The sequence below is a fragment of the Microtus pennsylvanicus genome, chromosome 2 (assembly GCF_037038515.1).
Source record: "Microtus pennsylvanicus isolate mMicPen1 chromosome 2, mMicPen1.hap1, whole genome shotgun sequence".
NCBI classification, from domain to species: domain Eukaryota; kingdom Metazoa; phylum Chordata; class Mammalia; order Rodentia; family Cricetidae; genus Microtus; species Microtus pennsylvanicus.
In genome coordinates this window covers 5,597,457-5,622,857 of record NC_134580.1, presented here as the reverse complement: position 1 = coordinate 5,622,857, position 25,401 = coordinate 5,597,457, and the positions used below count along the sequence as shown (strand labels likewise).

Sequence of the window (25,401 nt, the reverse complement as noted above, 5' to 3'; positions counted from 1 at the left end):
ATCCAAAGAGAAAAACTAACTTGTTTAAAGTAGCAAGCGAGGGAAAGGCTAGAATTTATGCTATTGTGCAACATTCCCTGACAATGTACGTGTGATAGTATGGGACCCAGAGAGGCAGATTCAGTATCCATTTACAACCAGGCAGAGAAAACCTACTGGACAGACCTAACTGCATGAAGATGATAAGCAGTGAAGGGCTACTCAGGCAGCAACCGTGAAAACAAGAGAATGCTGGATGGACCACGTTTCTGCTCCAGGACACGAGCAAATTCAGGTTCATCCACCCAGACTGAAAGTATGCTCTTTTTATTAGCAGGCTCAAAACGGGTCCGTGAATACATTGTGTAAACCGTAAAGCTCTAATAAACATCAGGCATCATTAAGATAATCAGGAATGCGATCATTCTATTCATAGCAAAATTTCTCAGAAAAGTATATATGGGAGCCTTCATCCCTGAACTTCCCAGTTTTTGGGAGGGAGAGGAGCAGGCAAAGAGACTCTCCTCTCGCCGAGTGCCCCACTGTTCCCCTAAATCTCAGACAGTCAGGGATCAATCGATCGGGTCTCCACTTCGCACAACTAATACAACTAGCCAGAGCGGCAGCCCCGTACTCAGGCCCTTCAAGCTCCTCCCTCCGGCCGCCGCCCTAAAAGAGGCGGACCCTTCCCTCTCCAAGCCTCCCTGAGCATCCCGGAGATTCCCGAGCTTTTCCGATCCCTTCCCGACCTCCTGCGGGCTGCCCGCGCGGAGGCGGCAGCATTGCCGAGGGGCGTAGCCACGCCCCCTCGCCACAGCCTCCTCTCGCGCGGGCGGCCCGAGTCCCTCACATCCAGGTCCCTCCCTCGCTCCGTCCTTTTTCTCTCCCCGCCTTCCCGGCGCTGCCACAGTGGCGGGATTGAGGATCCCGACCAGTGAGGTGCCTGCGGCTTCGCGCTCCTCCTCCTCCCAAATAAACAGCCCTCCCCACGCCGGGAGCCCGGGCCGCCCCCTTCCTCGCGCAGCCGGCAAGTGGTGAGGGAGCGCGGGACCGAAGGACCAAGGGACCGAGGGAGCGGCGCACGCGGGTCTGAGCGAGTGAGCGAGCGGCCGGCTAGCGCGAAGCCGGAGCAGAAACCGGAGCCGCAGCCGAAGCCTGAGTCGGAGCGGTACCGAAGCCGAAGCCGAAGCGGGACTCCGGGCCGGCGCGCACGCACGCACGCACGCGGGGGGCGGGGCCGGCGCGCGCCCGCTTGTCGCGACTGTCGGCTCCTAGGCCCAGGGGGAGGTGGCCTGTCGCGGGTCGCCCGGCTCCCGGAGGCGAAGGGGGCGCGGGCGGATGGCGGAAGGCGGCCAGCCGCAGCAGCAGCCGCCTCAGCTTGGGCCCGGTGCCGCTGCCCGGGGCATGAAGCGGGAGTCGGAGCTGGAACTGCCGGTGCCCGGAGCGGGGCCAGACGGACCCGAGCCCAGCGTGAGCAAGCGGCCGCGCACCGAGGAGGCGGCCGACGGCGGGATGCAGGTGACCGCGCGGGACGGGCGCCGGGTTACGGCGGGCCGCGGCGGGCTCGGGCCTTGGGGGGCCGGGTGGGCCTGGCTAGAGAGTGGGCTTGGGGCCCGGTGCAGGGGCTGCGCCCATAAAGGGGCCCCGGAGGCAGCGCGAGGGAGTGGGGTTTTCCTTTTGGAGTTGGGAGATTGATCAGGATTGGGATGCAGTCTGTTTCTTAAGCCCGTCCCCAGTTCCTCTAGAAGTTGGGGCGTCCTGGATCTGTTTGTCCAGAGGAGAACTGTTGGGCCGAGTCGAGAGCGGTGGAAGCTAGTGGGCAAGCTCCCGAGAAGGGGGCGCCTTTTGGTTTACTCTGGGCACATTGGGATGGGGAGAGGGGAGCGGCATGTGGAGGACAGACTGAAAAGCCAGCCGACTAACTCCTGGAGAGAGCCTGAAGGGGATGTGGCTTAGCTTGTGGAGTCCCGAGAAGTCCGCGGAGTTTGGTAGTGTGGAGGGACCGTGTTGCTCAGTCTCATTAATTTTGTGCAGCATGTTAGTAAGTCTGAAGAGGGACACCGGCAGGCATGCTTTACCCGTTGCATTCTTTATTCGTCGGACGAGTTCCTTAGTGTCCCGGGGTAGAAAAGAAAATTTATAGGGTTGTTAGGAGACTGGTTTCTGAGTTGTGGCCTCAAGGGTAAGCTGACTGATGAGGGGTTGACTTAGTTTGAGGAAGGGCATGAATCCTTTATAGGCTTTAGGATTTAGTCTCTGTTTAGAAAATATTAGCTATGAAATGGAGGGGCTCACCCAGCAGCAATGGGATGCTGTTAAATTCTTTTTAGAACCATAGAATGTTAGAGATGGAAGGGGCCAGAGATACCCATCTTCTTTTCTGCCAGGAGTTCTCAGTCCAATAGACTTGGAAGAGTTATGCAGAATGGCTTATGTGCACTTTCAGTGAAGTCAGTACTTTGCTTCTTTTGTGTGTGTGTGGTGGGAAAGGGTGTACTCAAGTTCCAGCATGTTTTAACAACCTCCTTTTTTATAGATAGGGAATTAGAAGTCCAGAGCAGACAGTGGCTTGACTAAAGCCACCCAGTTAGCTGGTTCTAATTCCTGTGCTCTCCCTATTACACCACTCTTGGGAATCTCTGCAGTGCTCAAAGACTTCCCATGCTCTGCCTGACTTCCTGTGGCAGGGAAGGAGCTGTACTTAAAGCCTGGCATGTTTGCTGTGTGCCTCTTGTCTGCTTTGCAGAATCCACCCTCTTACCTACCTCTGTTGGTTAAAAAAGACTCCCTTGGTGTTTATTTTTGAATTCTTTTGTTTGCTGGCTTTTATTTCCCGTTGAAGAAGTCTGTCAGGCAGAGGGATTGTGAGGTCAATCTCAGAGCCTCAGAAGAATGGGGAGACAAAGTGAGGTGTGTTAGCACTGGATGACAGAGAGGCCGTGGGTGGGCATATTCACTTGGTGTGTGTACACATAGGAGTACACACAGTGTGGTCACTTTCTCTGTGTTAGTCTTAGTTAATAGTTCTCTTTGCTTTCCCATTCTTTTGCCTGGGGTCTGTTATTTGCTGACTGCTTTTACATTGGCTAAGGGTAGTGATTCTTGGGAATGGAGTAATGCATAGGGACTTTGGGATGTTCAGAGGAAGGGTGAATTAAGTCCTTTGGGAGAATTATTTTACTCTGTATATTTATGGATATTCTTTACTTTTCCCTGTTTTTGAGACAGGGCCTTATTTGTAGCCTAGGTTGGTCTTGAACTCATTGTGGTAGCTGAGGGTGACCTTGAACTCCTGGACTCCTGACCTTCCTGCTTCTACCTTCCTAGTAGATTTCTGAGATGACAGACGAGTACCACCATACCCAGCTCATTATTGTAGTTTTTGCGCCACTTCATACAGGTATTAACATCATCATTGACTTAGTCCTCCCTCTGTTTTTAACTAGCTCTATTATCCTGGGGAAAACCCACTTTTTGGGACCTCTGTTTTCTTATTTAGAAAAGTGTTTGTATAAAATGATTTCTAGGTTGTCTTCTTAAAAGCCAAGTTTCCTTTCCTAACTGTGCATGTGATTGGGGCAGGGAGACAAATGAATGAAAAGTTAAACAAAAAGTGGGTGTGTAATTCTTTAGTGTTTACCCAGCAGTTGTGACACTCTTAGGCACTGTTTTGTTTGTTTGTTTTGTTTTTGAGGCTGCAGCTCTCTATCTACTCCTGACTGTCTTGGAGCTTGCTGTGTATACCAGGCTAGCTTTGAATTTGGAGATTTTCCTGCCTTTGCCTCCTGAGTGGCGGTGTTTTGGCACTGTTTTAACGCTAGAGGATATATAAAGAAATCCTACTTTTATTGAATAGCCCACGGAAAGAGACAAATCAGCAGTTTTTGTTAGCTTGTGAGAAAATTAAGCAGAGAAACAGACAACTTTAGAGGTAGTGCAGGAAGGTCTCTCTATAGGTGACCTTTGAAATGAAGATGTGGTTCATTCAGAGGTTTTAGGGAAGAGGATTGAGGCCATTCAGTGGTTTAGGGAAGAGGAACCCAGAGGGCTGAGACACTGGCAGAGAAACAGCTTGGTGTGCTGCACAGGAGGCCAGTGTAGGTGGGACAGAAGGCGCAGGTACAGGCCTTGTCAGGAGATAACATCAGCACTTTAGACGGGCCTGGAGGCTCTATGTAAGTACCTTATTGTCATACAGGCATTTTAGTGTATGGCTTTCTCTAGGAGTATATATTTTTCTCATATCTGAAAGACAGCTGGAGTCTTTCTGAAGTCATACTGGGTCTTTGAAGACTTACCTACAGCATAATTGGCACTATCAGACTCTGTTTTTGCCTGCTGGTATATTTATACGTACTTAAGTTTCATCTTTTATTGTCATCAGAGGCTTTTTGTGCCTACTTCCTTAAACTGTAAGCGTTTACAAGGCAGAAATTGTATTTCCTTTGTTTATTCTTCATAATACCTGAGTTTATAATAAACGTTGAATGTCTGTTAAGTTGAAGCTGAAATTTACCACTTAAAAATAACCTAGGGATTAAATTAATCATGAGATTCCTGAGTAAAGGGACGATCATAAAATTACTCAGTGCCCTAGAGTGCAAAGGATTAACCCCCCCCCCCCCCCCAATGCAGTAGTTGACTGAGTTAATTCTACTTAATGGAACTACAATCCTAAATTAGGTTCCAAGACTGAGTCTTGTTGGATTGGCCCACTAACTTTTGGACATCATTATTTCCAAAGTGGAATTCTGGGGCTCCAGAGTCTGGGCTTGTGCTATAAACCTTCAGTTCAGGAGGAACTCTGGGGAGAGAGGAAAACAGTGTTCTCTAGACCAGTACACAGAAGCCCCATGAGGGGAGAAGAGGCTACTTAGCCTGGGGAAGAGTAGGGAAATAGAGAAACGTGGACTGTGGAGTTGGAGGAAAGAGATGGGATTGGTGTGAAATTGAAGCATGGGTGAGAAATGTGGCTCTTAAAATTGGGGCCTGGAGGGCTGGAGAGATGGCTCAGAGGTTAGGAGCACTGCCTGTTTTTCCGAAGGTCCTGAGTTCAATTCCCAGCAACCACATGGGGGCTCACAACCATCTGTAATGAGATCTGGTGCAGAATACAGTATATATAATAAATAAATAAAAAATTTAAAAAAAATTCTTAAAAAAAAAATGGGGCCCGGAAATAGTTCCTGTCCTTACTGGAAAGCTGAGTGTGTGGCATGAATAGAGGTCAGCCCATCCTCTCACTTCTAGCAAGGCTGATATGGAGACACGGAGGTTTTACCAAACACACCAAGGAATTCTTTGGGTCATCCTTTCTAGTCATTGCAAACAATTGAATCATCAAGAATTGTGATTTTATGTAACCTTCTAGGAATTTGGCTCTAGTATAGGGTAAGATGTTTCTTAATTATTACTTATAACCTTCAGCAAAAGTCTTTATGGCAGTGGAAATTTGATATGTGATGATTTTGCGGCTTAGTAACTGCTTCTGAGTCCAGCAGTGTGAACAACTGTGGTGTACAAATGTGTACAAATGTGGTGTGTATTAATGTGTATATAAGTGCATACACATTGGGGAGTGAACCTAGGGCCTCATGTATGGCTGGTACTTACTTGCCCTACCACTGAGCTTCATCTGTAGTCTGTGAGAGTTGTGTGCTTTTTTTTTCTTTTTTTGTTTTTCCAGTTCTGGAGAGCAAACCCTTGATCATGCTTGGCAAGCATTTTACCATTGAGCTACATTCCCAGTCCTGTTTTTACTCTATATTTTGTGATCGTATCTATTACTCTGCTTGGGCTGGCCTCAGACTTTCTGTGGCCTAGGCAGGCCTGCTGTCTTCTGAAGTCAGTTTCTTGAGTAGTTAGGACTACATGCAGATCCTGGCCCTCAGGTGTAGCTCATGTCTTAGTGACTCTAGTAGTAGGGAGGCTCTTTCTGGTCTCGGGAGGGCTCCCAGGTATCCTGTGTGTGAATTTGGTGTCGACTGAAGTCGTGGATCTTTCTATTTGCTCGTTTCCGGGTTGATTCCTTCTAGGTGGGTATGTGTTTGGACCCTCGCTTGGGTTTTTGGTTCTGAAGCTGGGCATTGTGCTACTCTCAGTAAAGTTACTCAATAACATGCTTTTCTTACAAGTAATTTTGTGGATAGTATCTCATGTAAGTGACTTAAACCTTACTTCTCTCTGCCTTAGTTTTCTTAGGCTGCGACAACCAAAAGTCATCCACTGGTGGTGAAATAACAGACATTTTTATCTGACAGCTGTGAAAGCCCAAGACGGTGCCAGCCAGAGGTTTGGGACCCAGTGAGGGTCTGCTTTGGGGCTTGCAAATAGTGCCTTCTGGCTGTCTGCCAAGGTGGTCTTTGCTCACTGAGTGCATCAAGGGTAGAGAGAGCCAGAGCTATGCAATGATACTTACCTCAGTGACCCCACCCTCATGCCCTCATCAAATCCTAATACATCCCGGAGTCTCCATCTCCAAATGCTGTCACTCTGGGAGCTAGGGCGTCTACTGAAGTTTGAGGACTCATTCAGGTGGAGAAAAGTGAGGCATGGTCAAGGGGAAAAAAATCACTGAGTTTTTTATTTTTGTTTTGTTTTGCTTTTGAAAAATTTCCTTTCATGTATGACTTGGCAGCCCAGAATGTAAACCTGGGGATGTATTTGAGTCACAGGTAGAGTTATTCTTCTGGGTAACTCAGGCTGAGGGGATTGTGTCTTAGCTTCCTCTCGTCTCCCAGCCAGCTTTTCAGTCTTTTCCCTATCTCACTGACATCTGAACATAACCTGAGTTAACTAGAGATTGAACTTTCATGTTATTGTGAAGCAGACTAGTGCGGACAGGCCTCAAGATTACAGGATGAGGGGAAAGCAGGGCAGAAGCCTTACTGTAAACATGCATGGTGATGCGCCAGTGATGTCTCAGGCCTTTAGTAGCTGTTGGGCTTTAATTGCAGAAACAATTGTTTAGTGAGCGGATTTGTTTGAATCTTTGCTATATGTTTGCGAACACAACATCATAAACGTCTTTATTCTGGTGCACACTTAAACTTCAAGTAGAGACAAGAGGGAGAGAACTGTAGAGATGGTGGGCATGAGATGGCAGCCCCTGGAGCGTGAGCGGGGCAGATGGAGCGGGACATGGCGAGTGCTTGCCGTGTTTAGGTGGCCCCTAGCAGTATTGAGTTTCTTATTCTTTTCCCCTGCCGCCCCAGTCGGAGCAGGCAGCTTACATGGCTAAGGTTTCATTATCTAATCCATCACAGATCAGCTTGAATAAGCCCATTGGCCGATGCTGATCCAGTTAGGGTAGTGCAAAGCTGCTTGAGCCAGGATTGGGACAAAGCGGATCAGAACTGCCATGTGAATCCTGCGCATATTTCTATAATTTGGATTAGCAAAATGGTTTGGGAAATCAACTGAGAGAGCAAGGGAGCAGCAGGGTGTTTCTTCCCCACCCCCTACATATTATCTTAGGGACCCTGAGGGCAGTGTGTGTGGAGGGTACATTTCTCTGGAGTATGGCTAAGTTGCTTTGATTATTTGAACCTGAGCGTTAAAAAAATAATTTTTTTAGATTTGTTTATTTTACATTATGTATATGAATATTTGTTTGCCTGTGTGCATGTATGTGTAGCACATGTGCCTGTTGTGGCTCCTGGAATTCGGGCCACAATATGGAGACTGGGAATGGGAGTAGCAAGTGCTCTTACCCTGGTGAGTCATCTCTTTAGTTCCTAAGCCTGAACGGTTTTGATTATTAATGTTTGGGAGTCATCCTTTTAGCACCATTTGGGGATTACATTTGTTATCATCTAATTGTGCCTGTTTTTTTCTGGGTGATCCCTTATCTGAGACTTTAAAGGGTTCTCTCCTCCTTTAAAGGGGGAGAGCCTGTTATTACCAAGCTGGCTGTCTAAACATTTGTTATCAATATATTTTACTGGTGGTGTGGTAAACACCCCTGGAGTCTCCCGTTTGGATTTGAGTCCTGGCTTCTCCACTTACCATCCCTTGGCAAGGTCCTGAGTGCTTTCCTGCGTATCTGTGACCTGGGAGAGTTAATGCTTATGAGCTGCTACAATGAGTAACTGAGATTATTTAAAGTGCCTATCAGTGCTAAACGTTGATTCCCAGCTCTCCTTATATCCTGCTGTACAGCACTCAGTAAGTTCCTGCTTACTGCTTGATCAGCATAGAGTGGTTAATGTGCTTCTGATTGATTAAGTGCCAGAGTTGGGGACTTAGAGATGAGCTGTGTGTCAAACTGGGAAACCTCATTGCTCTATATTCAGGAGGAGGAAGAGAATGAACCTGGCATTAAGGTCTGTGTGTGTGTGTGTGTGTGTGTGTGTGTGTGTGTGTGTGTGTGTTGGGGGGAGCTTCATTCTTTGTAAGAAGTGAAGGCTACTGAAATATCTTGGTTCTTGCTGGGGCTGAGGGTAATGTAGCTAGTCTGTAGAATCCAGGGAGCCTTCCTGGGAGGTGGGTGACAGGTTGGTTGTTGTTCTTCCAGAGGACCTGGGATACAGGATTAGTGAAAACATGTTTCAAATCTTTAAAGTTTGTTGAATAACTATGTTGCATTAAGTAGATTGATTTCTGTCTTGTTTGTTTTGTTGTGGCTTGAATTTGTGGAATTGAACAGGGGAACCTCTTTTCTCAGTTCTTCAAACCAGCTTCAGACTGTTGATTGGAGTGACTCCCCAGAAGCAGATCTACTGTTAACTCTGCTCAAAATATTGTTGGAACTGTGCTTTCCTCAGAATCATGTCCATTCTCCTGTTTAGCCTACCAGCCCCTTTTTTTTCTGCACTCAACCTCCATGTCCATATACAGAGACTTGTAGTTTCTGAGAACACCAAGGCCTCCACTTTGTTTCTGTTCCTTTTTCAGGAAACCCCTGCCTCTTTTCTCTACCTTTGCCTCTGCCTCCTTACCCCTTATTTGTAAGGCCCAGTATTTAAGACTTCCCAGAGTGTTGATTGTTCCCGGATGTCTCCTGACTACTTCTATCTACCATGTTTATGGTTTTGTTAGTTGTTTTTTTCTATTTTCTTTTGGTATGCATATGTGTGTGCTTTGTATGCACATGTGCATGTGTGTTTGCATGTGTGTGTATGGCGCACATGTGGGTTTGGAAGCCTGAAACTGATGTCTGTTGTCTCCCATGATCGCTGTCCCTCATATACTTACATCTTGTATAGGTAGGTCTTCTGCTGAACCTTGAGCTTGCCTTTTCTGCTAGCCTAGCTAATGAGCTTGTTGGGGTCCAGTTCCCCATTTCTGCCTCCCTTTCACTCAGATCTTAGGCTGGCTTCCACTCCCACTGACATTTATTTGGGTTCTAGAGAGCTGAACTCCAGTCCTCACACTTGTGTGGCAAGCACTTTACCTCCTTCCCCCCAGCCATCTCCTCAGTCCCTGTTATAGGACTTTCTAGATTTAACATTTGATCAAATGTCCACACCTCCTCTCCTGCCTAGCCTGTGAAATTCTTAGGGGTCCATAAGACTGTACCTGTACCTGCCCCAAGTGGCCAAGGAACCCTGTTCTTGTAGAAGTGAAGATGTTTCTTCTGTTTCTCAGTTGTGGATCACAGATGGCTTTAATAGTTTCCCCAGATTTTCCCTGAGGGTCTGGCCCTTAGTGTCTGCCTTGCAGCTCCTGTGAACAGCTGGGTGTTGCATGCTCTGTGTGTTACTGGATCTCTCCATTGGTATCAGGGTTAAAGGTGAGAAAAGACTTTCTCAGAACAGAAGCTGGGGTGGAGTTGAACAGCCAAATGTGTCAGGTGGGCATGGCAACCTGATATTTGGTTTCCTGTACTCAGATGTTAATTGACTGCACGTGTGTATCTGTAAAAGCTCCTTTGTAATAGTGTGTCAAGGAAAACAGGAGCCACATCAGTGAGAAGGGCATTTAGAAGTAACATGTCAGGCTCAGTGGAGCAGCTTGTTGACTTGCCTTTTACCATGCTGCCCAGAGAGTGTGGAGGGCTGTGGTTGAGGTGTATGGCTACAGTTGCCACAAGATTACCTCATCAGTTTCATTAGATACTGTAAGGGGTCCAGGAAGATTAGTAAGTGGAAACATTTTATATACCCCCTCCCCCCCTTTTTTGGGCTAGTGTAGCAAGCAGCTCTGGTTGTCCTAGAACTCTCTATGTAGACTAGGCTGGCCTCTGACTCACAGAGATCCACCTGCCTCTGCCTCCTGAGTGCACCACCATGCCTACCTGCATGTTTGTTTTTTAGATCACTCATGTTGGGTATGTTTGAAAATGAGGAAGCTTGGCACATTTCTTTAAATCTCAGCTTTGGAGGTAGATTCATAGAAGAATTTTACACACATTTTCTTCTGGCCCTTGTTCTCTGTTTTCACTTGGAGCTACTCGTTCCTTTATAACTCTGGCTTGCTTTTCATCTTCCAGACTTCCCTGGTTAGTATAATAGAGGCTTCTTGAGGGCTAGTGGTCATGCTATGTGTTACCTGGCTTTTTAGATTCTGAGTGGATGCAGCAGGTTCTTTTTTTTTTTTTTTTGGTTTTTCGAGACAGGGTTTCTCTGTGGCTTTGGAGCCTGTCCTGGAACTCGCTCTGTAGACCAGGCTGGTCTCGAACTCACAGAGATCCGCCTGCCTCTGCCTCCCGAGTGCTGGGATTAAAGGCGTGCGCCACCACCGCCCGGCTAATGCAGCAGGTTCTAAGAGGAAGAGGGAGAACGGCTACAGCACCCCTTCCTTTTGTCTTGTCTTGCACTGTGTGGCATCTAGAAATTTTATGATTTCATGAGTATTCATGGTAAACACCATCACAAAGTTGGTAATATTCTTGAATTATCAAAGATAGTGGTTGGCTGATAGCATTAAGTACCTGCTTTTCCAAGGGAGGAAGCTGAGTTTTTAAGATGGGTGTGTTAAGCCGTACACATAGGTTCCTTCCTTTTTAAAGGACCCAAGTCCCCAATAACATTCTTTTTTTTCTTTCTTTTTTTTTTTTTGGTTTTTTTTCGAGACAGGGTTTCTCTGTGGCTTTGGAGCCTGTCCTGGAACTAGCTCTGTAGACCAGGCTGGTCTCGAACTCACAGAGATCCGCCTGCCTCTGCCTCCCGAGTGCTGGGATTAAAGGCGTGCGCCACCACCGCCCGGCCTCCAATAACATTCTTGTATATGAGGTCTTTCCCATATAGAGGCTGCTTCCTTGTTTTCTCTTTTGTTGAGGAAAAGCACTTTTGCTTTGGGTATTAGGCTTTATTCCAGGCATATTTTTTTTGTTTATTTGTTTGTTTTTGATATGGGGTATCTCTCTAGCCCTGGCTGTCCTGGAACTCACTGTGTAGACCAGACTGTCCTCAGACTTACAGAGATCCGCCTGCCTCTGCCTCCCAAGTTCTAGGACTAAAGGTGTGCACCACCATTCTTGGCATTTATCACATTTTTTAAAAAATTATTTATTTATTATGTATACAATATTCTGCCTGCACGTATGCCTGAAGGCCAGAAGAGGGCACCAGACCTCATTACAGATGGTTGTGAGCCACCATGTGGTTGCTGGGAATTGAACTCAGAACCTTTGGAAGAGCAGGCAATGCTCTTAACTGCTGAGCCATCTCTCCAGCCCGGCATTTATCACATTTAAAGGGGACATTCTGTTTATTTTTCTTTCAGGTTGCCTTGATTTTTTTTTCTCTCCTGATCCCGATTGGAAGTACCACAAGCAAAGGATGATTACATCCTTGCTGTAGATACTAACATTTTGATTACCTCCGGCTCATATTACTCATTGCTCGTTGTAGATATCTTTTGGCTCCCTTCTGTGCATAGGTCTGTAGCTGCTTCCTAACATGTTAAATAGGTCATTTTGCTCTAACAATTTGGCCTTGACCGGCAGTGGTGGCGCACGCCATTAGTTCTAGCACAAGCACTTGGGAGGCAGAGGCAGGCGGATCTCAGTGAGTCTGAGGCCAGCCTGGTCTACAAAGCGAGTTCCAAGACAGCCAGGACTGTTACACAGAGAAATCCTGTCTTGAAAAACTAACAAAGCAAAACAAAAACAATTTGGCTTTGAGTTGTTTGTTTTACAGTATTAGTGATCAGTTGGTTTCTTGGGCACAACCTGCCTTCAGACTCCTGTTACTGTGTGGGATGGTAGTCACTCAGAAAGATGCTTATCAGGACCATTAATGATTTTTGTCAACTGGCTAAAAATGCTGTGATGATAGATGATCCTGTGCGTGTCTGTGTGTTTGTGTCTCATGTTTACTTACGTCACACTAGGCTTTGCCTTTTAGCCATGGAAAGCCTATTTTAAGCATTCTTTGATATCCTTGGGTTTAGTTGTAGGCTCATTTACTTTATTTGGATTTTAACTTTAGTGTTAGTTTAGACAGTTAGTAAAAACTTAACTTGATTTAACAGTATCTTTCCAGAGCTTGATCAAACCTAAACAATTCATCTAGTTTAACATGTTTTAAGCAAAGCAAATTGTTTAAATTAGAGTATCCAAAACTGTATTCTGTTGATCTTTGAGAAACATAATAAATATCATTTTTTAAAAAGGCAGATCACTCTGGGAATTAGAGTTAAAAAGATAGAACTGCCATACTGTACATTTCAAAGCAGATTGCAGGTTTTTTTTTTTTTTTTTTTTTGAGATAGGTTTCTGGCTGTCTTGGAGATTGCTCTGAAGATCAGGCTGGCCTTGAGCTCACAGAGATCCTTCTGCCTCTGCCTCTGCCTCCTGAATGCTGGGATTTAAAGATGTGCATCACCACTGCCCAGTGGTGGATGTGAAGTCTTATACAGGGTTTCCAAACTGGCTTAACGAAGTCTGGATTTGTGCCCAGGGTTTCTACTTCTAAGTTAATTCCTGATTCCTGATTTTATAAACAGAACATGAAATGAAATGCCTCCCTCTCCTAGTGAGTCCCATCTGCCCCAGATGTGAGCACACTGTAGTCAACATTTGTTTTTGGAATCCTACATTTTCTTTTTCTTTTTTTTATTGAGCTATATATTTTTGTCCACTCCCCTCCCATCCTCTCCCTTCCACTTCTACACTCCTCCATGATCCGGTCCCCATGCTTCCAATTTGCTCAGGAGATCTTGGCTTTTTCTACTTCCCATGTATAATAGATCCATGTATGCCTCTCTTAGGGTCCTCTTTGTTGTCTAGGTTCTCTGGGATTGTGAATTGTAGGATGGCTTTTTTTTTTCTCTTTATGTCTAAAACCCACTTATGAGTGAGTACATATGACATTTGTCTTTCTGGGTCTGGGCTACCTCACTCAATATGATGTTTCTAGATCCATCCATTTGCCCGCAGATTTCAAGATGTCATTTTTTTCTGCTGTGTAGTAGATCCTATATTTTTCATTTGCTCTACTAGAGTGTAAATGCTTTTACTATGACAATGTGAGTGTTCTGCCACGGTTTCAGGTGTGGGATGCTCTTCTCAGTCCCCGATTACAAGACTAGAACGGGCCTTACACAGCCCTTAGCTGGTGACTGAGCTTCTCCCCTGTGCCACGTATGCAGTTTCCAGTGCCAGGGAATAGTCATAACTTACCAAATGTTTATTGAAAACAGATCAAACTGTGTGTATCTCTAGACATCTCTCAATGCTCACATCCCTGAATCTGAAGCATGTATGCTTCCTAAAGTTGCATGTAGTGGTTATGAAACTTGGTGTGTTTGTAAAAGGCTTCCCCACAGGCCTTAGCCAGTCCCTATAGCGCAGTCCTAAAAGGTAGGACTAGGGAGAGACAAACTGAGAGTCCTTTGCCAATCTAGAGGCTCTTTATCAAGTTCTTCCATAGGAATTACTGGCATGACAGATTAAAAATGGAGCAATAGGTACTTCTTTGTCCTTGAATGCCACATGATTTAATATTGAAAGCATTTCTCCCTCCTTCAGGTTCCCAAGTGCTGTGATCAAGGGTGTGTCCACCAAGCCTGTCTCAAAAACATTTCGAGTGATGTTGCTTTAGTGTAGAACTTGAAGGCAGCACTGAAACCCAGTTTTTTTCCTATGTTATTTGGATACAGCTAGGGTCTTACCAAGTCTTATGTCAGGGCTTTGTGTGTTTATCTTGGTTTCCTGTGGTTTAGATTTGTGGGAAGCTACATGAGATCACTGGTTGTGGTGTGTCTGATGGGCTGGTTTTGTTGTTTTGTCTCAGAATTATCTCATTTCTAATTGTTGATTGAATGATGAACTAAACAGCACATCAGTTAGGAGATTGATCATAGAAGGCAAAATAAAACCATTAAGACCAAAGGTTTGGAAGGTAGCTTTTCCCAGCCCTTGGCTTAGTTAGGGGGAATAGTTCATGTACTTAATAATTTATTTTTGGGACAAGGTCTCATTTTGTAGCCCTGGCTGGCCTGGAATTCATTATATTGACCAGGTTGACCTCAAATTCAAGAGATCTGCCTGCCTCTGCCCACTGAGTGATGAGACTGAAGGTGAATGCCGCCATCCTGATAAACCTACAGTATATCCACATGGTTACTATTCAGAATACACAGAGATTAAGGAGTAGAAAGTCTGCCTTCTGCCAGCTTTCTGTTCTCTACTGGGGTAACTGTTGCGGTGGTAATTGTGGCTTCTCCACAACAGAGACAGTTCCTATATATTTCCTGACCTCTGACAACGCTAACATAGGACTAATCCTCAACTCTGATTGCTTCTTTTCTCTTTTTAGGCATACTCTTCTGCCAGTTTGACTACTCTTCCCCCCATCTATTTGTTAGCTTTCTAGAATTGAGATGGTTTTGTTTTGGTCTTTTCAGATAACCATATATGTGTGTCTAGTGTGAATGAATGATTAGTCCTGGACTTTATTTGGTTTCATGTTTTTTTTTTTTTTTTTTCTGGAAGCAGAAGCACAAGGCCAGAGACCTAAATTGCACCTTTATCCTTGACTGTTGATATCCAGAGAGTTGTTGGAGTAAAAGACAAGTAGCATCAGCTTTCTCCCTTCTCAACCAGCTGTTTCGGGTTGCCTGTCTCTGTACTAGTAGAGCAAGCTGTGTGTTAGATAGCCCATTTGTCATTGATCTGGTTCCTCATGGTCCTCAGGATCTGCCTTGAGTCACTGCACTTGCAGTCTCACTGCAGTGGTTTTATTTCATATGGCATCTTTTGTAGATCAGACATCTCTCAGATACCCAGGCTTATTTTGATTGAATGTCACTGCCATGTAGTGAAATTTGGTGTTGAGCTGTGGGAAAAGGTTTAATTGGTAGTAGATGTTCGCATCTCAGCAACCATAATTGCCATTCGCTGCATGTAACACCTGTTTTTGGAAGGCCCCAGGTTGATGTTGTTTCCTAGAGTGTGGGTTCTGCGTAACTAAGGCCTGAGGGAAAGTAAAGAGGTACTGCTAGGGGCTGGAGAGATTCTCAGAGGTTAAGGGTATTGGCTGCCCTCCCAGAGATCCTGAATTCAATTCCCAGCAACCACATGGTGGCTCACAACCATCTAGAATGAGATCTAGTTCCCTCTTCTGGTGTGCAGGCATACATGCAGGCAAAGCACTCTATACATAATCAATCAATCAATCTTTTTTTTAAAGGTACTGCTAGGCAGATCTCTGTGAGTTCGAGGCCAGCCTGGTTTACAAGAGCCAGGATCTAAAACTACAGCGAATCCCTATCTCGAAAAACAAACAAACAAACAAACAAATAAATAAAGGTGCTGCTCAACATATAGGAAATATTTTGCTTTCTGGATGGTAGAGGATTAGATTTCAAACTTTGGCTTGATTCTAGCTTGACTACTTTACAGATCAATTCATTTAAAGATGGGAAAGAACTGTTGTACTTCATTTTGAGACAAGTTTCCTCTGTGTAGTCTTGGAACTCACTATTATGTAGACCAGGCTGGTCTTAACTCACAGATTGGACTGCTTCTGCCTCTTGAAGGCTGGGATTAAAGGCAAATGCTGCTATGCCTGACGAACTGTTTTTGAGTTGGCTTCTGTAGGAGGCCTTGTTCCCATGAGGAAGAATGTATAGAGGACCAACATCCCAGTAGCCTGGAAAATGAGAATGAGGCCAGTGTGCCTTCCTTTCCAGATGGAGGTCAGCCTCTCCTCAGTCCAGGCTCATCACATAGTCATTGTGACCTCTAAGGCTCCTCAATGGGTGAATCAGGTTTGCTCTGTCTTACTGGCCTGAGTCTTTTGCCTCAATAGTGAATGGAAGCAGACAGGGCACCAGATGCTCTGTTGTTTCACCTATGGCTCTTTCCTTCACACCCAGTGTAAGGTTTCCAGGCATTTGTGCAACCTGATAGCGAAAAGCGCCTGCTGTAGCAGTCTAGAGATGGGTTGGCAGGGAGATCAGGTTACTCTGTGATCTTGATAAGAGCCATCGATCTAGGTTGGTGGCTGCTGGAGGTGGGGGCTAAGCTGCCAGTGTTGTCGCCAGTGGGAAAGGTGATGTGAGCCTCTTCACAATCTGTAGAATGTCCCCCAGTTAGCCTAACAGGCCTAGCCAGTATCTCTAGGGAAACAGCACTCATTTGATATGTCGTCTGTCTTACCTTCTGGAGAATGTGGCTTAGGAAATGATGGCATAACATAGCCTAACTATAGGAGCCGTGAGGTGCAGGCCTAAGGGATAGGGTTATTATTTTTAAAATCTTTACTTCTTAACCTAAAACCAGAGTTTGTTTGAATCATGAAGTGGTGGGCACAGTGTCTTGAATTTTCAGTGGGGCAGTGATGTGTGCGTAGACTACTGATGGAGGTAATTCTTTGGTGACATGTATTACCAAATCTGAACATTGTAATAAGATCCTGAGACACCTTCTCTGTCTGATCCGCCTTTGCCTATGTATGGGTATAAGAACAGATACTTAGAAGGCAGTTTGCAGCTTATCAGTTTAGTTAAACATCTACCTCGTGTGGTTCCTTGCGTGGATCTGCAGCCTTCCCAGATAGGAACTGTTAGCTGGGCTTACTGTATCAGAGGGGTTGAGGGGGGACATGTCTTGAGTGGTAAGTTGATGTTTTGGTTCATATAATAATGTAATAATGCCCCCCTTCTCCCAGCTTAGTTCCAGTTAACACCTTCTGATGGTTTGAATGCTAGGCATCAGGGAGGACATTTCCAGCTTGTTCAGTCTACTTTCCCTTTGTTTACTACTGAGGTGTATGGTGCTTTTGCTAATAACATTCTGTAGTTCTGGTGGCCCTAGAGTTTTTTTTTTTTTAATACAACTCTGGGTTTTATATATATATAATATGTACACAGTGAAAACATTAACTAGTAATAAATCACAAAGACATTTATTTTACAGAGTGAGTTCCAGGACAGCCAGAGCTATATGGAGAAACCCTGTCTTGAAGAACCAAGAAAAAAAAAAAGCCATTTTAGATCAAAATTTATTAGCGCCCTTTTTCTTTCCTCTCTGAAAAGAAAATTGCTAATGTTTTAAGAACTTTCTTGTTCTTTGCAATATGAGTACATCTCTCAGTTCAGCATGATACTACATTTTAATTCCAACACTGGAGTGGCAGAGGTGGTCGGATCTCTGAGTTGAGTTCAAGGCCAGCCAGGTCTACATTGTTTGTGAGGCTGAAAGGTCACATATCTTTCATCAAGATCTATTTGGAAGGCTGGCTCAGTGGTTAAGAGTGTTTCTTCTGCTCTTGCAGAGGACCTACGTTCAGTTTCCAGCACCCATATACATGGCAGCTTACACCACCTGTAACTCCAGTTCCAAGGGCCAAGTGGGAAAGTGGATAATTTATTCTCATTTCTCAAAATAGTATACAATTGAAAACTTATCTTATTTCTGGACTTTTCTCTTTAGTATTTTTAGATTGTTTGACCAAATAACTGAAGTTTTGGAAGTTAAACTGTATATAAAGGGGACTGATATGCATGCATTGACTAGATGTGCCACTCAGTGTTTGAGCATGCAGCATGAGATTCATGCCAGCACTGCAGAAAGTTTTTATATTTATAATTGTAGGAATAATTATAGAACTTCAGATCTGTTAACCTGTATTTGTTATAGAAATGAGTGAAGTGGTGCATTGGAGCAGAGGTTTGCTGGTTCTGCCGTGACAGTCAAGAAGTGGCACTTCTAGTGCCATGCAGCTAGCTTAATTTTGTCTTAAATACAAAGTTTTGTGAACACATGGGGTATTTTCATTACTAAGCATATTTATGTAATGTCTGCTATTATGCATAGTTTTATGTATATTTATTATTAGCTATGTCACTTATTGTTGACTGGAAGTGTTTATATGAAGGAATTGGCAAATGCAGAGAAGAATTAAAAATGGAAAATAATGTTAGAAAATTGAACGTGCATGCAGGTGAGTCATTTAACAGTACAGTTATAAGAGGCCAAGTGCAGGCCAGGCAATGGGCTGAGAAGAAACCAGGTGACTTAGAACTAGTGCATAAGCCTCTGCGGGCATCTACATTTTCATTACATTTGTTGGCATTTTTATGGGCAGATGGACTTGGGAGAAGCCTTTTGTTCCCAAAGTTGAGCTGATGGTAGCTTGAGGGGCTCTATGACCTACAGGAGTGGGGTGCAGGTAGCTGGAGGGGCTTTGTGACCTACAGGAGAGAGCACAGGAGTGGGGTGCAGAGTTCTCAAGTGTTCTGCTGGAGCTGTAGTGAAGCATTGAGAGGGAGAGAAAGAAGCAGTCCATTCTAGGCAGAAGCAGTGGCGTGTTAATGGACAGGGCTTGCAAGGCTAGGGTTGGGGCTGACAGTGGGGATTTTCCACAGTGTCATTGACATCCTGAAGACAGCCATCACCTGACCGTCCTATGCCAGTGTTCACAAGCTAACTGAGTGGCTGTTCTTTCCCTCAGGGAGTATGCTCTGTAGTGGGGCTGGTATAGTAAAACTGTAGAAAGCTGCAGCTGGCCATAGAGTGCAGTAAGGTACTTGCTTAGCACTCCCGAGGCCTTGGTTTCCACCCCTGCCCTGCGTCAGGTGTTGCCTCCAGCGGACTCCCCCCTTTTCTTCTTTCTCGCTGTCGTCATCATAGAAGAAACTTGCCCTCAGTTTGGAATCACAGTTTTGCTCTGTGGAAACAGCTTGAACTTTGTGCTGTTTATTTTTAATTCATCAAAGCCCTTGCTCCTATGCAAGTATAGGTTTTGCATTTCATAGCCTGGGATGCTGCTGCCAGCTCAAGCCTGAGAAACTTTGAGACGCTCCAGAGAGCTGAGTGCTTCATTGCCATAGTGCACTGAGTAGGTGCAGCTAGGCAAGTGATGATTTCTGCATGTCCCGGGTATTATTGCATTGTGACAGTCTGCCCTTTCTGGAGAAAGCTGTTCCTTTGGTGCTGAATGTTCTATGCTTTGAATCCACTCAAAGACAAGCTTTTCTGAAAAACAAAGCTTGAACTGAACCTGGTCAGAGCCTCTTGAGTTATGAGAGAGGGATTGAAGTCAACTTTTCCAGCTAAAAATAATTTTGCTCACATGTTACCAAAAATGGCTCACTAGAACTGCTTTTAAGACACTTGTCAAAGCTTTTAGGTCAAGAAAAAGTTTAGAACACATTTTTAAGAAGGATTTGGCTCTAATTTGCTAAAACTTTTGCCAGGCTGCTTACCCCACAATTGCCTCATGAGACAAAAGCTAGTAAAAAGTGTTCTGCCTTGGATTCAGTAGGGGCCAAGTGACTCTTTTGGTTTGTTTGTTTGGTTTTTGAAATGGGGGCTCATGTAGTCTAGGCTGGCCTAGATTTACTTTGTTTTGAGTGTCTCATGGATGTGAGGTTAGGGGAAGAGAGAATTGTAGGTGGTGAGTGCTTTTCCTGGACAGGAGGGAGACTGTACAAGGAGCTACTCTTGGTCTGAGAGCAGTGGTGAACCCTTATATCCCATAAGGGTAAGGCAGAAGGATCACTGTGAGTACAAGGCCAGACTGTATATCAAGCCGCTGTCTCAGGAATGTAAGCACAGTGCTCATGTGGGCAGCACCTCACTGAGTGGGAACTGTAAAGAAGGTGAGCATGCCCATGTGCATGGTAGCATGTAAATTTGCGAGCCTTTCCATATGTTTTTTTAAATTGTATTTATTTCTATGTGTATGGTGTTTTGCCTACATGTATGTCTGTGTACTGCTTGTGTGCCCGGTGTCTGTAGAGACCAGAGAGGATGTAGGCTCCCCTGGGACTGGAGTTGCAGACAGTTGTGAGCCACTCTATGGGTGTTGGGAATTGAACCCAGGGGTGCTAGAGGATCCAGTGCTCTTAATCAGTGGAGCTTCCTTTTGTGACATGAAAGACAGGGCAGGGAGGTAATAAGGGGATGGGGACAGGAGAGTTGGGAACATAAGGGAGAGGAGAATCTTCTAAAACATACTTTGTTTGCAATGTCACAATTATCTTTCACCCTTTGTATGCTAATTAAAAATTTAAAATAGCTGCAGCAGTAACAACAACAACCACAAATGAAATAGGTTAAAGAGTAGTTGCTCCTCTGTGTAGTAAAGATTTGTGAGAAACTTTCAGGCTTGAAGTCAGGTGGTCTGGATGGCTTCAAAAAATTTTTTTTTCCAAGCTGGGTAATGGTGGTGCATGCCTTTAATCTCAGCATTTGGGTGGCAGAGACAGGTGGAGTTCGAGGCCAGCCTGCTCTATAGAGCGAGTTCCAGGACAGGTTCCAAAGCTACAGAGGAAAAGCAAAAAAAAAAAAAAAAAAAAAAAAAAAATCCCCCAAATTTTTATTAGTGTATATGGATGATTTCTGTATGTATGAATGATAGACGTGTGTAGACACACATGCCCTGGTGTACATTGTGTAGGTTAGGATAACTGAAATCAATTCTTCCCTTCCACTGTTATGTGGGTTTAAGGGATCAAATTGAGGCAGGCAGGCAGGCTTGCATGGCAAGTTTCCTTACCTGTTGGGCCATCTTGCCAGCCCCGGTTTCTTAAGTTTATCAAGCAGACTTAAAAGTCCATGAATGTAGTCTAGTGCCATTACCCAGGACCAAACATTGATCTGCTGCTGAGGGTTTGGGTAGACTAAAGGGGTTGGAGAAAAGAAGGACAGGTGATCTGAGACTGAGATCAGGACATTGCAGGTTTGGGTAGTGATGATTCCTGAGGGTCTGGTGGGTGACTGTGGGGTGATCCCTGGAGTGAGGATATATCTGTCAGCTTGAGTGTTGAACAAACAAGATCGAGCATTGAAATCACTAGGCAAGTTGTATATAGAATGCTTCACAAGTTGAGAAAGTGGAGGTAGATGATGGAGGGCATCGTTGGACTTGGTAATTGTGGAGATGCTGGCATCTAGTGGTTAGAGGGCAGGGTGAGGCTTTACATCTTAAGAGGCCCTGTCCCAGTCCCACAGGAAAGGGCCATCCAGTAGTTTGGAGGTTGAGACGTGGCACTAACCTACAGAACAGTGGTGATTATAGACAGTAATTTATGAAACTTGATTTTCTCTTCTATTCTGCTGTGTACTGGCTGTGGAGCTCTGGTCACTGCTAGTCACTGTGCATGACAGGCACAGGGGCAGTAGATTAACTAGACATTGTCGCTTTCTTGAAGTTTCTTTTTCACTGTCTCATTTTTTAAAAAATTTAATTTAAACATAATAAAGGAGTATTGCTTTGTAGTTTAGGCTGGTTTTGGACTTGTGATCCTCCTGGCTCAGCCTCCTAAGTGCTGGGATTACAGGCATTATACCACCACATCCAGTCTTTAAAGTTTGTTTATAATTTCAAATTAACATGTAAATTTGTTTTTACAAATATCCCTTCCACATACACTCTCTGAGATACAAAACCATTGTCACAGTGACCACCACCTCCAATTTCTGCTGGTCCCCTAGAGGTGCCCAGTGTTAGCAGTTTGCTTTGTGTAGCTGAATGCATGACTCTTGCCTTCTGTATTCTTTTTCTTTCCCATTCTTTTTCCTTTGGAATTTGATATGGGGTTTCTCTGTGGAACAGCCTTGGCTGTCCTAGAACTCTCTTTTGTAGACCAGACTGGCCTTGAACTCACAGAGATCCACCTGCCTCTGCCTTCCGAGTGCTGGGATTAAAGGTGTGCACCACCATTGCCTGATGATTCTTACCCATTCTTATATGGGTAAGAAGTTTAATGCTGAAAATCTCTCCCTAGGTTGCAATTTCTGAAGATCAGGACTGGGAACTAACCTTTTCTTCCTTTCTCCCTTTGTTTATAATGGAACACAGTTGTCACTCAGTAAACATTGGTTGTGTAGTAAATGAGATAAACCAATAGAGGAACTGTCAGTGGGGAGTGAAAGAATCTCGAGTCCCAGTAAAGGTCTTCAGGCCCCGTAGGCAGGTGTGCTGCTGGGGTGAGTGGTGGGGTCCTGGTGGGCACAGCTGAAGACAGGACCCTTACTACAGAGATACAAGAGACTGAGGAGTCTTTCTCTGTTTTCTTTCCTTTTTGAGACAGTTTGACTAAGTAGTCCAGACTGGCCTGGACTCTTGGTAATCCTGCTGAAGCTAGACTACAGGCATGAGCCATAGAGCCCAAGAAACATGGGAGTTTTTTAAAGAAGAAAACACTTGGTTCACCTTTATTTAGTCATCACCTCGAGCTCCCTGCCTTTGCCCCCTCCCTCCCTCCCTCCCTCCCTCCCTCCCTCCCTCCCTCCCTTCCTCCCTCCTTCTTTCTTTTCTTTCTTTTTTTTTTGTAACTTTGGAGCCTGTCCTGGAACTAGCTCTGTAGACCAGGCTGGTCTCGAACTCACAGAGATCCTCCTGCCTCTGCCTCCCAAGTGCTGGGATCAAAGGCGTGCACCACCACTGCCTGGCCCTTCCTTTCTTCTAATTCTCTTTAGTTTCCTTTTTTTTCTTCAAGGTTAGGCATAAGGCAAAGGTTATGAATAAGCATCATAAATGCATAAGTCAGAGCTTCAAAGTCTTTTTGCACATACATAGTGTTTATTTAAAAGCAGGTCTGTGAAGTCCTTGGGTGCATGTTTCGGGGTTGTTCTTCTGATGATTTATTGTTTCCAGCTCTACAAATCTATTTAAATGTTAGTAGGCATTTTACCGTTTTTCTAGGGTCTATGGCTTTGACAAGTCTTCCTTTTGGATATTGTAAAATTGATAATGTTCTTATGTATGTTTGGTGTTTCACATGTGCCTTCATGAAAATTAACCTTTGTCTGGTGAGCCTATTCTCTGTGGGACTGTGAGCTTGGGTGTTAATAGCTTCCTGGTGTATTGAGTACCAAGTTACTGTCTAACTCACAGTATGGAAGGCAAATTCCTCACAGGGATGTTTTAACCTTTTGATGTTGTGACATGATGTCATTTACAAAGTTCATACTTCAGAACTGCAGTTGACTTACAAAAAAGGACACAATTTCATGTTTTAGTAAGCTTATGAGTTTGTGTTGGACTGTGTTATAGTTGTCTGTGCTTGTAGGTCTTGAGTTGGATGGGCTTCAAGCATTGGTTATTTGTATCAGTTCTTTTTAAAAGGTCAGTTGTGGCATGCCTCAGTGAGCACTGGCTGGTTTTCAGAGGACCTGGGTTGAGTTCCAAGCACCTATTTGGTGGCTCACAGTCATTTCTAACTCCAATTCCAGTGGATCCAGTGTCTTTTTCTGACTTCTATGGGTACCAAGCTCATGAACACACACACATGAAGTAAATAAGCAAAAAAAAAAAAAAAATCCAGCTGCTTTAAAGAAGGTCAGTCTGTGCTTTGCCCTTAGATTCTAATTATGACTATCTTGTTGTTATGTTGGCTGAAAACTGGAAAACCTGTAGGAAAAATTCTGTTATTATGTGCATACTTGAGTTCGATACTCTGACCCTTCAGCCCATCATAATTTCTTTTTATTTATTTTTATTGAGCTCTGTATTTTTCTCTGCTCACCTCCCTGCCTCTCCCGTCCCCTTCCACCCTCTCCCAAGGTCCCATGCTCCCAATTTACTCAGGAGATCTTGTCTTTTCTACTTGCCATGTAGATTAGATGTATGTAAGTCTCTCTTAGGGTCCTCATTGTTGTCTAGGTTCTCTGGGATTGTGGTTTGTGGCCTGGTTTTCTTTGCTTTATGTTTAAAAACCACCTGTGAGTGAGTACATGTGATAATTGTCTTTCTGGGTCTGGGTTACCTCACTCAAAATGATATTTTCTAGCTCCATCCATTTACCTGCAAATTTCAAGATGTAGTTATTTTTTTTCTGCTCTGTAGTACTCCATTATGTAAATGTACCACATTTTCCTTATCCATTCTTTGGTTGAAGGGCATTTAGGTTGTTTCCAGGATCTGGCTATGACAAACAATGCTGCTATCTGTGAACATAATTGAGCATAAATGTCCTTGTAGCACGGTAGAGCATTCTTTGGGTATATACCTAAAAGTGGTATTGCTGGGTCTTGAGAAAGGTTGTTTCCTAATTTTCTGAGAAATCGCCACATTGATATCCAAAGGGGCTGTACCAGCTTGCACTTCCACCAGCAATGCAGGAATCTTTCCTTTACCCCACAACCTCTCCGGCATAGGTTGTCATCAGTGTTTTTGATCTTGGCCATTCTTACAGGTGTAAGGTGGAATCTCTGACTATTGACCTATAATACTTAATACTTATAACTTAATGATTAAGATTTCCTATCAGAATATTAAACAATCTTTAAACAACTGTGCATTAAAGGAGGACAACAACCTCAAAATGTAAACAATGTATAAATATCTTGATCGGAGATAGAAATATATAATGTATAGGTGTACAAATATTGTAAACAAATAGGAGCATATTCAATATAACAAATATAATTTGAACTTGTCTCAATATACAAAAATCTATACCAATGTAAATTGTCCATAAATAATAGCTCACAAGTATTCATTCTATTACTCATTATTACTATTATTATTAGTGTCAAAAGTTCACACACTAAATTACCTATTATCCTATTCAATTTTCCATATGTATATTTTTTGAGATATCTGGGCTTACATAATTTCCACCCCAAACCCCAACCCTATACGAGTAATAAATCAACCCCTAAATGATGTTTCTAACAATGAGTACAAACTTTGTTGGGAGAGGGGACATCATCTTCTAGAATTGCTTCCAGCTGTCACGGGGGCGATGTTCTTTCTATGAGATCCATTTCCGCAGCTGGTACTCAGTTGGTAGAGCATGAAACTCTAAATCTTAGGGTCGTGGGTTTGAGTCCCATCCTGGGCGCCAGATGATGGCAGAACAAACAAAATAATCCCACGCTAGTTCAGAATTACGTATAATAAGGGGTTATTTATTTAGGGGAGATTCACAGATCACTGTCCTAGATCACGGTCGTCTGCACAAACGAGGAACAAGAACAGTTTAGCAAAGCTAGCGAACACGCTTTACAGCTGAAAATATAGTATAAGAGACCACGCCCAAGTGGGCTGGTATCTTCAAGGCTATTGGCTGAAGGAG

The 25,401-nt window shown here is 44.3% G+C and overlaps 1 protein-coding gene across 22 annotated transcripts in view; it reads left to right on the top strand.

The window, feature by feature from the left end:
• The first annotated feature begins 1,196 nt into the window (after positions 1-1,196).
• Positions 1,197-25,401, top strand: part of Rbfox2 (RNA binding fox-1 homolog 2) — a 232,887-nt gene continuing 208,682 nt past the window's right edge. For 5 of the 22 annotated variants that reach the window (XM_075959751.1, XM_075959747.1, XM_075959757.1 and 2 more), the window contains exon 1: positions 1,201-1,497. In XM_075959751.1, the coding sequence (XP_075815866.1) occupies positions 1,318-1,497 (180 nt within the window). In that variant the 5' untranslated portion in view covers positions 1,201-1,317. Of the gene's footprint in view, positions 1,498-25,401 lie in introns of all 22 variants that reach the window. The other 17 variants (XM_075959758.1, XM_075959749.1, XM_075959743.1 and 14 more) reach the window with 7 other exon arrangements.